The sequence below is a fragment of the Hippopotamus amphibius genome, chromosome 8 (assembly GCF_030028045.1).
Source record: "Hippopotamus amphibius kiboko isolate mHipAmp2 chromosome 8, mHipAmp2.hap2, whole genome shotgun sequence".
Lineage (NCBI taxonomy): Eukaryota > Metazoa > Chordata > Mammalia > Artiodactyla > Hippopotamidae > Hippopotamus > Hippopotamus amphibius.
This window is the reverse complement of record NC_080193.1, coordinates 137390729-137407085: the sequence shown is the minus strand read 5'-3', so window position 1 is coordinate 137407085 and position 16357 is coordinate 137390729. Positions and strand designations below refer to the sequence as shown.

The window sequence follows — 16357 nt, the reverse complement described above, 5'->3', positions numbered from 1 at the left end:
ACAGAGCTCAGGACACCGCACACCCGAAGTCCTGAAAAGAGGGCTCGCTCTCTCTCCACCTGCTGTGTTCCACCTCCTGGAGTCAGAAGGTAAGATTAATATTGAGTGATTATAAGATTGTGAATCCTGTTTGGGATACAGTTAAGTATTCATAAGGGGGCAAAGTATTATGAATTAAAGTGCTTTTTCTCATCTTATACTTTATTACTATAATACACGGGGCAAAACGGAGATGAAAAGTGGTATAAGATGCATTTACATAAACTTCAACATCGTGAAGCCGCAAAGTGAGTCGAAGAAATAATTCAATGTAAAGATATAAAATTGAAAGAAAAACAAAGATACAAATCAATGCACTTATTACAAGATTTAACTGTTATGAGAACTGCATTTTAAAAATAAGTGGTAACATTTTGAAAAACAAATATTTTTCACTGAATTTGATAAATGTGTATACCATTTTGAACAGAAGGCGCCTTTTAAATTCAGCAGAAATGTGGCCATTAGAGAGGTTATAACAGCAATTGCTCCTTACCAATGAAAACGTATGGTTTTCCAAAAGAGCAGAGTCAACATCATCATTCAAATATTCAAATAAGGTTGATAAGGCTATCAGAAAATCAAAGACCATGAAATGAACTCTTCGTAAATAAGACATCGCATATTTAGTGCAGAGAACAAATAGCATTGATTATTGGGAAGTCTGTGGATGGAGCTGAGTAAAAGGACAGATTGATAATTACTTACTATATATTGAGGACCAATAGTAATAAATAAAATAGCTAACATGTCTACATTCCAAAATGAAATTTTAGTTAATACCTTTAGAAAAAAAATCAGATGTTCTAAAGTACATACTTAAATTCTTACGGACCAAGCACGTTTTTATAAAGATTCTCAATGAGGTAAATGATTACATGGTGTTTTTTTGTTTGTTTTTTGTTTTCTTCACACATACTAATACCTGTGAGAGGAAATGATCTGGCAAGTTTTAAAAGTATTTATGTGGCCTAAAGCACAAGGGGATATACTATAATACATGTCACCTTGCCTAGGTCAAAGACTAATCTTTCTAAAAGACTTTCTATTCAGGAAATACTATTTCCTTTTAAATTTGAGTGGAAATGGAGGCTTCTTATAAAACTGCAGATTCTCTCTGTAGGCTAAAGCAGGAGTTGGGAAGTAATTGGAAAGTCTTCTCAAGTAGCAGTATTCAAACAACCTTACTTTTAAATTTTTCACAATTCTGTTGACTTTTACAAAATGAATAAACACAATTTTAAAAATTAGTTACTTCTTTCAGTAGAACTCATTCGCTGCCCAGAGAGGACTTCGAACATTTGCTTCTGTGTGGTTGTTTCTTCGACCAGCTCTCCCAGTGGCAGAAAACCCCCTGCTCCGTATCTGCCTCCAGAGAACGTAATAGAAGACATTGTGAAACCTTTAGGGACATTGTGTGGAAGGAACTATAGTTCTAAGTTGACTTTCCAACAATGATGTAATCCTAAAGAGAAATGCTTGCTTTAATTTTTTAAGTTTCTGAAAGCATAAATTTGTCATTAAAAATTATAATCAGAAGACCCTGCCTATATATTTGGCAAGGTTCCCAAAGTTTGCCAACCAGATAAACTGAAGCACAGCAAAATGCCAAATTAGTAATCAAATGAAGACGAATGAATGAAGGATGAATATGTAATGCCTATTGTGTTGCTTTGTCTAACTGACCACTTAATCTAAAAAGACTTAATATTTCAAAGGAAAACAAATACCAGACAGATATTACAGTCTCCGTGTTTTAGTGCCAAAGACAGATAGTAAATATGGCTAAGATGTTAAAGGAAAAAATTGATAGTTTAAAACGATAATATTTGTAAAATACTTATTTCAAACCAAATGCCATTTGCTAAAAATACTCATTCAAATTTTTTATGGGTAAGCATAATCAAACTTGGACTGAAATCCCCACTTCTCAAAGTAAACACAGTCGGACTTGAAAGTAACGGAGAGAAGTTCATGACCTGTGTAGGTCACTGGACTTGACATTCAGAAAATAGAGGTGTTTGTCCTGTGCGGACATTCTGCCCCGCATTCATGTTGGTTGTACCCCACCCGACCCACGCTGCATCATCAGGTCCTTGGCAACCCACAGCCTCACGAGACACCTACTTATGATGCGAGGTATCCTACAACCTGGCCTAGGGTGTCACTAGCACTGAATGACATGTCCTGGACTCAGTCCAGTTATAAAACAACCTGGGGACTTCCAAGACTGCAGAAGCAAGCATTAATTTTCTTTATGACAGTGATCTCTTAGTTTCTTAGTTGTGATTGTTCAAGTTGCCAGAAGCATTAGTTCTCATTGCAAATTGCTTGTCTTTAAAATGATTTTTTTCCTTTAATTTAGAACAGGTCAAAGCACCCTAAAATACCTCAAATCTGTTGGCCGCTTTATAATTACAAAGTCTAGACCAAGTTACACTATTTAAAATATAAATGAATAATACATCTGAACCGACAGCTGGTATGCCAAGTTGTAGCCTGAGGCTGCTTTAAGATGGTTGAAATGCAGTATAATGTAAACGCTTGGAAGTGAAGGACTATTAATTGAAAGCCAGACTGATAGTGAAGAGGGTGGCATTATGGATAAGGTGCCATTCAGGCTAACCATATGTAGCATATCATCTACAGTGGGGATTTTCAATGTTTATAATGGACATTTTTAATTTCAAGTCTGGAAATGAGCCTTCTAATCATTAACAGAAGTGTCCTACACTAATGAAAAAACTTCAGTGCTACACATCTTTTGTATTCTTTTTAGCCACCAAAAAAAAACTGCAGGAAAAATATAATCTAATATATGAAATTAAGCTACAAATATAACCAGAATAAAATTGATGACCAGCTTTTCCTTTCTATTTATAATATTTACATAGCCAAAATCGAGCTAATTTAGCCTGACACATTTAAACATGGTTGAGTGTCTCTATCTCTCCCCTGACTCTGTGTTCCAACAGGCGGCAAAAATGAAAAGCATTTACTTTGTGGCTGGATTATTTGTAATGCTGGTACAAGGCAGCTGGCAGCGTTCCCTTCAGGACACAGAGGAGAAATCCAGGTATTAAATCTTTAGACTTAAACTAACATAGCACTACGGTTAGAATACAGCCTGAGATAACTGTGATTAGTGGATAGGTCTCAGCAATTTGGAGTAGATACTCTGCACAATTTTCAAATGTTTAAAGTATCATTGTGATAAAGGCTTTCCTGGAGTATGTTGTTTCCTAACCGAAGAGGTGGGCGATGTTGAGAAATGTGTTAAATGGGAAATTATAGCTCTTTGAAACCTTCAGCTAATCCTACCTGTCCATTCATTACTCACACTACACAGTAGGTCATTTTAATTATTCACGCCAACTTTTCCTTTTTTATTCCTTTTAAAAAATAACATTGTTTCTTACTAATTGCAAAGGTTGTACATGTTCATAATAGAAAATATGCATGTCCTGTATGTAAATATATCCCAGATCATTTACAGCTTTGTATTGTGCTCTCTCTCTTAGCATTGTATTGTCAGCTTATTCTTATATCATTACAAATATCTATTAAAGGTATGATATTTAATGGCTACGTACTATGTCATCTCATAAATGCACAATATTTATTTAGCTACTCCTCCTCTATTGAATTCTTAAGAGTTCTTCAAATTTTCCCACAAAGAATGCTTCTTCCTACATTTCTCACTATTTTCTGAGGATTGATTTCGGGTAGTAAAATAATCATGTCAAAGGATTTGAATGAGTTTAAATTTTTTATAATATCTTGCCAACTTGCTTTCCAGAAAAGTCATATACTTGCCCACTCCCATCAGCATTATAGAAATACTCCTCTCACAATCTCCTCCCCGATATTTAATCCTTGCTAATTTGATAGGTAAAAATAGTATCTCGTTTCTATTTCTGAGTCTTAATCATATTGAATATTTCCCCACATAGCCAAGCCAACCAACTGTTGATTACTGGCAAGTGCATTATCCCCTACATGGCTTCAAATTAGCACGTGGGCTCTTTCTTGTCTTTCTTTGAACTTTCAATTGTCTTTCCTTCACCATTAGTTACCACAGACCTGGGTCATGGAGCTACTTTTGTATATTAATATATGCGAAACAGAATTCGGAACACGAAATCTGCTGCCCAAACAAAAACGCTTTGGGATTCTTCACTCTTTTAAAATATTCAAGGCGTTGCTCTCTTCTGGCATTATTAGCATAATTACGAGTAGATGAATTTGCTGAAAAGATTTATTTAATCCTATTTCAGAAAAAAGAAGCCAGTTGAAACATCAATTGCTAGAATTCCAAATCAGAACGTATTCAACTCTGGTAAAACCATGGGATTCCCACGGCAAATTAAGGTCTTTTTGAACTGCCAGCTGAAATATTCAAGGAACCTGCCTTCCAACTTCATGTGGTTCTGTATTTTGTAGAGAAGCTGCTTCTCAAGTGAACCTACGCTTGAGGAGAGATTTAGTTGTACCAATCGCTCTTCTTCACAGATCGTTCCCAGCTCCCCAGGTCGACCAGCTCACTGATCCGGATCAGATGAACGAAGACAAGCGCCACTCACAGGGCACTTTCACCAGTGACTACAGCAAGTATCTGGACTCTAGGCGTGCCCAGGATTTTGTGCAGTGGTTGATGAACACCAAGAGGAACAAGTAAGAGGCTGAATCTGCTCAGAAATTTGCACACAAATGTATCACTTAAATGTGTCTAAAATTCCCCCTGACTTTAAGTTATTGTGCATATCAAATAGTGCCCATAAGCTCTTTCAATTTTGATGATTTTCAGGGTTGATGATGCTATCTTTCATAATGTGCCTCTGAACATCCCATCCCTCAACCCTCCAAAACTCTTACCCACCCTCCAATGGGACATAGAATTTAAATTATTTTCCCAGCTGTGGTCTTAGCAATATTCACTCTCTTGCCCATTTTCCTTTAAAATCGAAAGCTGACTTTTGTGGACCTGCTAGGTTAGAAATCTAATTTCTGACCAAAGGATGAGAGCAAATTCAACATTCCCTTGTAGGGTTCAAACTCGTGACTATGATCTCATTCAAAGTATCTTCTAGCCAAGTTAATCGTGGTAAGGAATGGAAACAGATGCAGTCTTTTTCTTGTAGAATACAATCCAAGATACACATTTAAAATTACAGCCTAGCTGCACAGCATAAAGAGAGAAGAAGGCATATAAGAACACAAGCCTATCGTAAGGCATACATTTTAATGTTGGATTTTCTTTGACAGTGTTGGGGGTTTTTGCTGCATCGAGGCTACTGGAGGAAATCAGCCACAAGGGTTTCACAAGGATGGTGGAATTTCACAATTTCCTTGGAGGGTGGCCCACAAGGGGAAGGGAGTTATGCATGCAAAGTAGTTGAAGGAATCTAAAAATCAGGAAAAGGGAATAGATTTGTCTGGATAGAATGGAGAAGGGATAGAGAGAAAGAGACGAGCCAGCAGGAAGAATAAAAGAGAGCTTATTGACCAAAAACTCTTAAACTGAAGAGTACAAGAAAGATGGTGGTCATGGTCAGAGAAGACACTGGGAGAAGTCCTCGTTGAGGATTTCAGATGGGGCCATTGGTGAAATGGGAGAAATCACAAATTTGAAAAAATGCAAACAACTGTCTTCATTTCTAGAGAGAGAATGCCACAACTCATTAAACTAATGTAAAACAATCCTAGCTCCCAGGCAGTTTCTGTTGTGTTTAAGATCAAATCTTTCAGGGCTAAAATATGATGGAGCAGCTGACCATCTACCTGGTCAACCACCTCCACAGAGCACTCTGTACACGCTTGAGGGTGCCATGGGGTCCTCTTCTGAGCTTTCCTCACTGCACGCCCTTCACACATTTCCTTCAATCCATTATCATGTGGTCCTTTTCGATGACATTTAGAGATACTCCTTTGCTTTCCCTTGATTCGATTAACTACCTCTGACCCCATATGTGCTCATGACAAGCTGCTAAGCTGCTGCTTTGTTTGCAAGCAGCATAGCGCAGTGGATAGCCTCCACACGCTGAGACTGAAGTAAATGCAGACTTAAGCAATGACACAGGTAAGCAGGGGAGGTGAAAACGAGGTCACTAGGTGGAGGGAGGGAGCTTAAATCCCCCTTAATGGCTATTGGCCCCCTCATCAACCTTCACTCTAGATATTTAATGTAGCTTCCAGACAAGTCCCCTATCCACCCTCATCTCCCAAATCTCCGTCAGCCTCTTCCACACAGAATCCTGAACCCAAAGCTGCCACTGCTTATAGGTGAGAACCATATTGCTAAAGAGACAGATCTTCAATTTAACTCTCACATTTCTTTCAGGAATAACATTGCCAAACGTCATGATGAATTTGAGAGACATGCTGAAGGGACCTTTACCAGTGATGTAAGTTCTTATCTGGAAGGCCAAGCTGCCAAGGAATTCATTGCTTGGCTGGTGAAAGGCCGAGGAAGGCGAGAGTAAGTCTGTACATTCTTACTTAACTTTTCATTTTTTTTTCTCTTGAGGCAAAAAACTTTGATTATGCTTATCTATATATGAATCTGCATTGCAGAAGCCATTAGTATCGTCTCACCAAGTAAGGAAATAACTCCTGGTGGTGGGAGACAATTTACAACAGTCTCATCTGTTTTATCTTTGATAGCAAGTATTCACAATAGCGTCAAACAGGTTACTTTTTATCTCCCATTACAGTTGTCTTCTAATCAGGGTACTAACTTGCCAATTCAGGACACTTTTAAGAATAAACAGAGGGCTTTGGATAACACCAGGAAAATAAGCGTAAACTAGGACTGTCCAGAAAAACTAGGGATAAGGGAAAAGAAGAAATAATGCAGAAAACTTAGTTTCACTTTAAATATTTACATAATTTATGTGTTAGTAAGTATTCAGGTAAAAGTGTGATGAAGACTGAAAGGAACTAAAAGTAAGATGTTTAATGAAATGACACTCAAAATACGGATATGTGGAAACATCCATACATTTAACAATGTGTCCATTTTTTTATGGGACTTTCATAAAGATAACCATTAAATTACCGCGGTTGAAAATGAGCCTAATGGTGTACCCCCCAAAAAAAAATAAAATAAAATAATAAAAAAAAAAAAAAAAAAAAAAAGAAAATGAGCCTAAGACCTTTAGGTAGTTCCTTGGATCTTACTGCCACCAAAATGACCCCTGAACCATCTCATTTTCTTGTGACCATTTTAATTAACATTTGAATTGTGAGAAGCAGAAAATTCATGTTTCACTTTTTTTATTTTTAGTGGGATTTAAAATGAGCTTGCTGAGACTTTAAAGACCTCTCAAGGCAAAAGGGAACTAGTATTGTCACTGATCTTTAAGTCATTAACGATCAAATTTACGAAACCAATGGGGAAATAGTCACTTCTACTTGAAATTATTTTATAGCATTTTAAAGGGATACCAAGTATTCTGCTAAGTGAACCAATCGAAGAGAAAATATGATATAGACTAAGGTTTAATCCTTTCATACTGCACTTGGCAAAGCTGTTCTGATAATCACTAGTTTTACAGGCTAGAATATATTTTTATGAATTATAAACAAATTAATAGTCTCAATAATAACTTCTGTGTTGGCAATACACTAAAATCTTTGAAGCAGCTGGTATACGGAAAAGGGCTTGGTTTCAGGTCCCAGCTCTGCACTTTTCTACCTCATTTCCTTTCTTTCATGCAAGTTTCTGTGAGGTTTTTCATGATAGGCCCTCTGTAAATAGAAGCATATGGTTTTCTCAATGACTCTTACACGTTACCACTGATAGGCAACCAATAAGCATTTATTTGAAACGTTTAACCAAATAATTTTACCCCTCCTTTTCTCAGTTTCCCAGAAGAAGTCACCATCGTTGAAGAACTCCGCCGCAGACACGCCGATGGCTCTTTCTCTGATGAGATGAACACGGTTCTCGATAATCTTGCCACCCGAGACTTTATAAACTGGTTGCTTCAGACAAAAGTTACTGACAGGTGATTATATTTTAGTTCATTCCAAAAACCATCAACACTCTTATAAATATTATCATATTGATACAAGTTGTTCCGACGTGGGGGAGAGAGTCTTTACACTCTTGGTATATAATCAAAATTATGAATCATTCAAAGGTATGTTATTGTATTGTTTTCTATTATTACAATTTTACCCATTGACTCGTTTATTCCAAACACATTTCCTGAGTGTCAGTAAGGGACAAGGCATCTGGAACACAGATATGAAGATGTTACGTCATTCACATATTAATGTCACATTGCAAATTGCTATGTATGTTGAAATTTTAGCACAAAGTAAAATCCCAGTATATGTGGTATTAAATACTTAATGTAATAAACATAGCAGTAAAAGTGTAAATGCTAAAATTAACCACTTGTCTTGAGAGATTGTAATTGCTTTTTATAATTATTCATACACTACATTTCTCAATAGGGACCCTTTAGGATAAACCATCTTCAAATGTAAATATTTGAAGAATCCAAAAGGCAAAGGGATGTATAAGATGAAAAGACTGATAGACAACTTTTATAAAAATAAGTCACTGAAATATTCCCTGGATAAGTTAACTATATCATCTATGTATTATACTATGTTAAATAATTGTCTTTTTCTTTTCATATCTAGGGAGTAAGTGAGTCACTACTCAAGATCATCTTCACAGCATCACCTGCCAGCCATGTGGGATGTTTGAAATTTTAAGTTCTGTAAATTTAAGAGGTGTATTCTAAAGCCATATTGCTTTGCATGCCAATAGATAAATTTCCTTTTAATATTGTGTAACCAAAAGATTATAAATGGAATAAACCATTGTCAAAATAGTGCTAAAATATCAGCTTTAGAATATGAAAATGCAGAATTCTCTTATTCTTCTTATTTTGGATGAAGTACCCTAACCTGCTTACACTTAGCAATGAAATTGTTGTTCTGTGATATAATCTGTATACATAAATTATTCCGATCACAACATATTTGCATTATAATAATAGGGTAAGGGAAGGACTGGTAGCCACAGTTGTGAAACTGGAAAGAGAACTTTCTTCTTGAAACTTTGTCATAAAAATGCTCAGCTTTCAATATAAAAAAGGTAGACTAAATAAAAATTTCAAGTTCCTTCACCTTGGTCTGTTTCCTCTCTTTGTGCTCCCTGCTTCCTAAGCTGGTAGCCCATAAGCCAAATCTGATGCCCAGACATGGTTTCATGGTTGTTGTTGTTTTTTAAGCTCTTTATTGGAATATAATTGTTTTACACTCTTGTACCAGCTTATGAGGTACACCAAAGTGAATCAGCTGTATTTATACATATCTCCCCTCCCTCCCGTGACTCCCTCCCACCCTCCCTGTCCTGGCCCTCTAAGACATCACCCATCATCGAGTTGATCTCCCTTTGTTATACAGAAACTTCCCACCAGCTATCTGTTTTACATTTGGTAGTGTATCTATGCCTATGCTACTCTCTCACTTCATCCCAGCTTCCCCTTGGCCCCCACCCCTCCCCCCAGCCCCATGTCCTCAAGTCCATTCTCTACATCTGCACCTGCACTCTTGTCCTGTCACTGGGTTCATCAGTACCATTTCTTCAGATTCCATATATATGAGTTAGCATATGGTATTTGTTTTTCTCTTTCTGGCTTACTTCACTCTGTATGACAGTCTCTAGGTCTATCCACCTCATTACATATAGTTCAATTTTTTTTTTTTTTTTTTTTGGCACACGGGCTTAGTTGCTCCGCGGCATGTGGGATCTTCCTGGAGCTGGGATCGAACCCATGACCTCTGCATTGGCAGGCAGACTCTTAACCACTACGCCACCTAGGAAGCCCCTATAGTTCAATTTTTAAATTGTTGCACAGGGCTTCAGTTTTTAGCCAACATTGAAAAATCAAGGTATTTTATATTAAAATGTGGATTTCTCATGTTTCTTAAAAAATTACATCATCTGGCAATATTAGACCCACAAAACAAATCTCTTCTGGAGCTGAGTACCAGCTGCCTTCTTCTGAATGGTCACATGCTTTTCAGCTCACCTACACACACACACACCCCTGTGCATGCTACACATTCACAACCAGACAGTGTACATAGGCAGCCACTTTCCCCAACCCACTTTATTTATACATCTTGTAAGAAGATTGAAGGCATTTGAGTTTGTCTATCATACCCTGTACACTTCTTTCCCTGTCCTGCAATGCCCAGTATCTTGGGCTAGTCTGATGCTGATTGCCATGTCAGAGACATTTCTTTGCTGTATACAGACAGCATTGCCAACTCTCTTTCTCTTTTTTATTATTGAGATATAACATTGTGTTTATTTATGGTTAACAATATGTCAATTTACATTTATATATTGCCATATGATTACCACTAGAGCTTTAGCCAACTCCTCTGTCAGGTCACATAATTATCATTTCTTTTCTGTAGTGAGAACATTTAAGATCTAGTCTCTTAGCAATTTTGAAGCATGTAATGCCATATTATTGACTACCATCACTATACTGCCCATTAGATCTCCAGAACTCACTCAACTGCTAGTTGCAAAGGTGTAACCTTTAATAACATCTCCCCAGCTTCCCCACACCCTAGGTCCTGATAGCCATTATTTGTTCAGTACTGTGTTGTTTAGTTTCCACATTCTTGTAAACTTTCCAGCTTTCCTCCTGTTGTTGATTTCTAGTTTCATATCATTGTTGTCAGAAAAGATAGTTGGTATGACTTCAATCTTCTGAAATCTACTAAGACTTATTCTGTGACCTGTCATAGGACCTATCCTGGAGAATATTCTATGTGCACTTGAGAAGAATGGGTATTTTGCTGCTGTTGGATAGAATGTTCTATAAATGTCTGTCAGGTCCTTTTAGTCTAATATATAGTTCAAGTCTAACATTTCCTTCTTGATTTCCTATCTAGATGATCTACCCATTGCTAAAAGTAGGATACTGAAGACCCCTGCTATCATTGTATTGTTGTCTATTTCTCCCTTCAGATACACCAGTATTTGCTTACTATATTCAGCTGCTCCATTGTTGAATCTATATTTTTATGATTGTTATATCTTTTTGATAAGCTATCCCCTTAATTATTATATTATGACCTCCTTTGCCTCTTGTTACTGTTTTGGCTTCCACTTGCATGGACTATCTTCTTCCACCCTTTCATTTCCAGCCTATGTGTCCTTAAAGCTGAAGTGAGCCTCTTATAGGCAGCATACAGTTAGGTCTTTTCTTTTATCCCTTCATACACTCTGTACCTTTCGATTGGTGATTTTATTCCATTTACATTTAGAGCAATTATTGATAAGTTAGGACTTATTAACGTCATCTTATTAGTTGCTTTCTAGGTGTTTTGTAGTTCCATTGCTTCTTTTTTCCTCTGTTTCTGCTTACCATTTTAAATTTTAGTGATTTTCCATTTTCTTCCTGTTAAACAAAAAAAGCTGCTTATAAATACAAAAAAGTACGCACACAAACCATAAAGTGATAAGAAATTTGAATATCTAAGTCAGAGCAAACAGGTGGCAATTCAACATTCAGAGTTGACAAAATGCTTGAAAGAACTTCAACAGATTAGATGCCCCCTGATGAAGAGGGGATCTTCAGAGGTGAAGAGAGGCCAAGGTATAACAGCTTTTCAAGTTTCCTCTCCACATTGAGAATCATGAGAGGTACTCCATTCAAGGGAAGGTGTGCAATTTGGTGCTTTTAAGGCAGATCAAAACCCTCAAAATCTGGAGGATTGAAGGGAAAATATTTCTCTATTTCTGGATAGGTATGATTTGAGGCAGGAACAGGGCTTTTTGCTTTAACAGTCCTTTTTGTCATCTTTTTGGCAGAAAAGTTTATCTCTGTATGAGGCTTCCATCAGTCTTTACTGACTTTTTTGTAGCTCTATTGACAATTCCTAAAGACCTTCTTGTGGCTTTAGGTAAGGGTGGTAAGAGCATCAAACAGTTTGCAAACATGTGATGTTGAAACCCAAGATCTCCCATCTAAGGCTTTGACTGAAGTCCTAGATCCCAGCTTCAGTCCATCCTTAGAAGCCACACTGATGCCTGGTTCTGCATTTTCCTTAATATTGAAAATCAGAGTAGTCATTAAGGATTAGGCAAAACTTGGCCTCTTTTTCTGCTCTGACTCCTCTTGATTTTCCACTCTGATTCTCCTTTCTTTATCTTTCACAAATCTACTCTAGGCTTTTGCTTTGTGGTTGCCAGGATGCTTACATAAAACAGTTCTTTTTAATGTGATAGCAACTTAACTCCGATCGCACACAAAAACTCCACATTTATACTCCCCATCTTTTATATTTTTGATATCACAAGCTACCTCTTTTTATATTCTCTGTTTGTTAACAATTTATGGTAGCTACTCTACTATAGATGCTTTCTATTGCTTTTTTCATTTCATTCATTGGGATTCTTCAGCTCCAGGATTTCTGTTTGGTTCTTTTTTTATGATTTCTACCTCTGTTAAATTTCTCATTTTGTTCATTTACTGTCTTCCTGATCTTGTTAAATTGTCTTACTGTGTTTTCTTGTAGCTCATTGAGCTATTTTGAATTCTTTATCAAGTAGATTGCAAAATTCCATGTCTCTGAGTTTGGTAATTGGAGATTATTGTTATCTTTTGGTGATGAGAAATTTCCTTGATTCTTCATGTTTTTGGAGTTCTGCATAGTTGATTTCACATTTGAAGTAGCAGAATCACCCTCAAATCTTTACTAGTTACCTTCAGGTGAGATATATTGATCTTTGGTCCTGTTATATCCGGGGCTTCTCTGATCTTGTATGGATACACCCACTCTGCACTTCTTGCTCTCTCTTGTGGCTGATTTCTTAAGCTTTTATGCAATCTCTGGTTCTCACCGCTTGTCAGGTGAGCTGTTGGAAACCTATCTTTTGTTTTCCAAAAGGTAGTATTACAGCTTAAGTTTGTGATTTCTCCCTTGCCCATAGACCTCGGTCTGATTTCCTGAGCACACTCCATTTATCGGAGCTCGCTCTCACTGCCACACTTGGGAGCCCACACGAGGAGCCAGCAGAAGAGTGGGGAGAGGTGTGTGTTTAGTACTTGGGGCATTGAGGGTGCCTGTGGTTCTGATGGGGGGATCTGAGCAGGAGGGCTTCCATTGGAGTCCTGAAAGCAGTCAGCAGGAATCTCTAATGCCCTCCGATGCCCTTTGATATTCTTTTCTTCCTCATCTCCTCTCATCACCCAGTCATGGAGGTCCCCCTTCAGTACTATGGGTGCTGCTGGAGAGAAATGGGTTTCTCCTATAGCTTCCCACACAGCTGGGGTAGCCTGGTACTCACTCACCTCTCTCCTTTTCTCCCCTGAGAGAGGCTGCCACCAGTCAGTTCAGCCCTGCTCTGTATCACCTTGGGGGAGGGACAGAGCTGGGTGGTCCCTCTCACCCTCTCCAAAGCATCCAAATTTGGTTTTATTTTTTGTTTTTGCACCAATGGAGTGTTGCAGTAGCCCCTCAGGAAGGCTAGACCTCTACAAAGTCTCTCTTATCTTGGATGTCTGCCCAAGTCAGCACTCTCCGGATTTTCCTCAACTGCAGCCAGAGGGCGTTGGGGCAGGTTCACCAGCTCCTGCTGGTTTGCAGACTGTGCAAAGGTCTGTCTTCCTATTGCCAGATGTACAGCTGGGCGAGGCTCATCCCAGGTCCCTTGACAGATGGTGCTCGATCCCACAATTCTACAAGGGTACTTTTGTTTATAAATGGATGCTGGTTTTTAGTTGCTTAAAAAGGGACAAAAAGGAGGAATGTATTGTGCCACCGTGATGCTGATATCACTTTGAGTTGGATCCTCTTTAAGATATAAAGTGCCCGTGAGTCGGAAGTTCCCAATTACTCACCAATAAGCTTCCATATACCTTGATCAATAGGAGTGAATTTGAAGTAATATCTGTAATAATCCTCTTACCCATTTACGTAATGATGAACTTTTCCTGATCTGGTTAGAAAACTTAAAGATTAGCGTTATCTAAGTAGTGTTGGTGCCAGCTGTGGGAGCCTGAGCAGGTAAGTTAAGCTGCCTGGGCCTAAGTTCCTCATGTGAAAAAATTAGGTTAAGTGTCTAATCGCCACCGTATCTCTCAGAAGTCTTTGTTCATAACTCTGCATTTGCCTTACAATGGGTTCTCAGTAATAATAGGATCCGGAAATATCCAGTGTAAGATCATTACTATGGAGCTACTCAGGGAAGAATTTTTTGTATGTATCAAACTTATGTCAGCTTCTCCAGAGCCAAAACTAACATGTTTTCCTCCAAAGCATCTGAACGGGGAAGGCGCGTAAGCTGCATACGTTTTTCCTGAGTAGGGCCTTTGCTTGTATTTTTGCTTGATTTTTTAGGTAGGGGATGGCTTTGTGGATTGTTAAGGCATTCAACTGATAAGATCAACCTACTATATTTCTCACAGTAGTTCTGAGCTAACAAGCTCAAGGCTATTCTAAGATGTCCACTATGTTTTCTTTTATGCAAATTGTAGCTTTTACTCCGATACCAAAGTATCACAGGTTACATAACAAGCTCTATTTAGAACTGAAGTCTGGTTGAGAAACTAAACAGATCTGTGTTCTCCTGACGCCAGAGTCAAAAGCTTGAGAACAGGGGCTTCCTAGGTTGTGCAGTGGTTACGAATCTGCCTACCAATGCAGGGGACATGGGTTCGATCCCTGCTGCAGGAAGATCCCACATGCCGCAGAGCAGCTAAGCCCGTGCACCACAACTATTGACCCCATGTGCTGCAACTACTGAAGCCCAAGCGCCTAGAGCCCATGCTCCGCAACAAAAGAAGCCACAGCAATGAGAAGCCTGCACATCACAACGAAGAGTAGACCCCCCACTCACCGCAAATAAACAAAGCCCGCGCACAGCAAAAAAGACCCAACACAGCCAATAAAATAAATAAATAAATAAATAAATAAATAAATTTATTTAAAAAAAAAAAAAAAGCTTGAGAACACCTCTATGCCCACTCCAGTTAAGCAGCAGCTTTCAGAACCATGGATGTGTGCATACAAAGAAGAGAGGTAGGCAGCTAAGGAAACTGACACCTGGCTGGAGTGAAGGGAAAAAGGAAGCATAAGATAGCAAATGTGAGGCAAGCCCAAAATTAAGTCAAAGGTCAAAATCAGAGATTAATCTTTCCTTAGGTTTAAAAGGCAGACTAAGAGACAACAGTGGGAAATAAAGCTAAGGATGGAGACTGCAAGCCTAGAAATGAACTTGAATATATTAGTTACGTATTATGTTTAACTGTGTGTGATACAAACTCAACCACAGGAACTGAACTAAATAGGGGGATATGTATTTTTTACAAAACAAGAAGTCCAGAGGCAGGAAGTCCAAAAGTAAGATATTGACAATAACACCTGGTCTTTATCCTTCTGCTTTGCCATCATTAGTAAATGGCTTTCCTCTCATGGTCACCTCAAGATTGAAAAATTACTGGTCCATCTTCCAGTTCCCTGTCCATTTTTTAGGGAAGATGAAGAGGAAAAAAGAGAAGGATGGGTAGGCGGATAAAGAGGAAGAAGAAGAGGAGGAAAATGAGAATAAGAAGTATCTAAAAGGAGAACTGACACTCAGGAAGGGAATGCACTAATTTTGAGAAAGCAAAATAGGAACCACCAGGAGATTTTTGATTAAAAAAAAATTTTTTTGATTCCTTTTTTTTTGCCAGAAATGTATCCCATGACCTCATCCTGGCTCAAGGGAGGCTGGGGAATGAATGTGTTGCAGCCCATACAAAAGAGGACTATATTAGTAAGGAAAGGTAAAAGAAGGAATATTATGTACGGTGTGAATTCTGATGAAAGAGAATACACGTTCTCCAAAATGGAATGGAAAAGTCACAAAAATTGACCACATAGTTGGCCACAAAGAAAACCTTAATTATACAAATAATTATACAAATTTTGAAGATTGGAATCATTCAGACCATAGTGGAATTGTTAGAAATCAAAAACAAAAGATAGCCTAAAAATTCACAACTGCTTGAAACTAGGCAATCACTTCTAAATTACCCATGGGTCAAAGACATCATAAAGGAAATTAAAAATTACTTTTGAACTCTATTTTAATGAAAATAAAATAAATACAAATCAAAGATACAACTAAAGCTGTGTTTAAGAATAAAATATAGCTTTAAATGTATTCATTAGGAAAGAAGAAAGTTTGGAAATCAATAGCCTAAGCTTTTACCTCTAAAAGCTGGGGAAAAAAGGATAGCAAAATTTAAAAAGTAAAAGAAAGGAAATTTGTAAAAACTAGGAGAAA

General features: G+C 37.9%; 1 protein-coding gene and 1 pseudogene across 2 annotated transcripts; one reads left to right on the top strand and one right to left on the bottom strand.

Moving 5' to 3' along the window:
- GCG (glucagon) lies at positions 1-9185 on the top strand. 2 transcript variants are annotated; one of them, XM_057746781.1, is made up of 6 exons: positions 1-89; positions 3015-3115; positions 4552-4713; positions 6380-6517; positions 7905-8048; positions 8695-9185. In XM_057746781.1, exons 2-6 carry the CDS (start codon positions 3024-3026, stop codon positions 8699-8701), a joined length of 543 nt encoding a protein of 180 aa, XP_057602764.1. In that variant the 5' UTR covers positions 1-89; positions 3015-3023; the 3' UTR covers positions 8702-9185. The 2 variants fall into 2 exon arrangements, with proteins under 2 accessions (XP_057602764.1, XP_057602765.1); XM_057746782.1 differs by lacking the exons at positions 1-89; positions 8695-9185 and having other exon boundaries at positions 3024-3115; positions 7905-8052.
- A 2319-nt stretch (positions 9186-11504) lies between these two features.
- Positions 11505-12158, bottom strand: LOC130859253 (securin-like; annotated as a pseudogene).
- Between the last annotated feature and the right edge of the window lie 4199 nt (positions 12159-16357).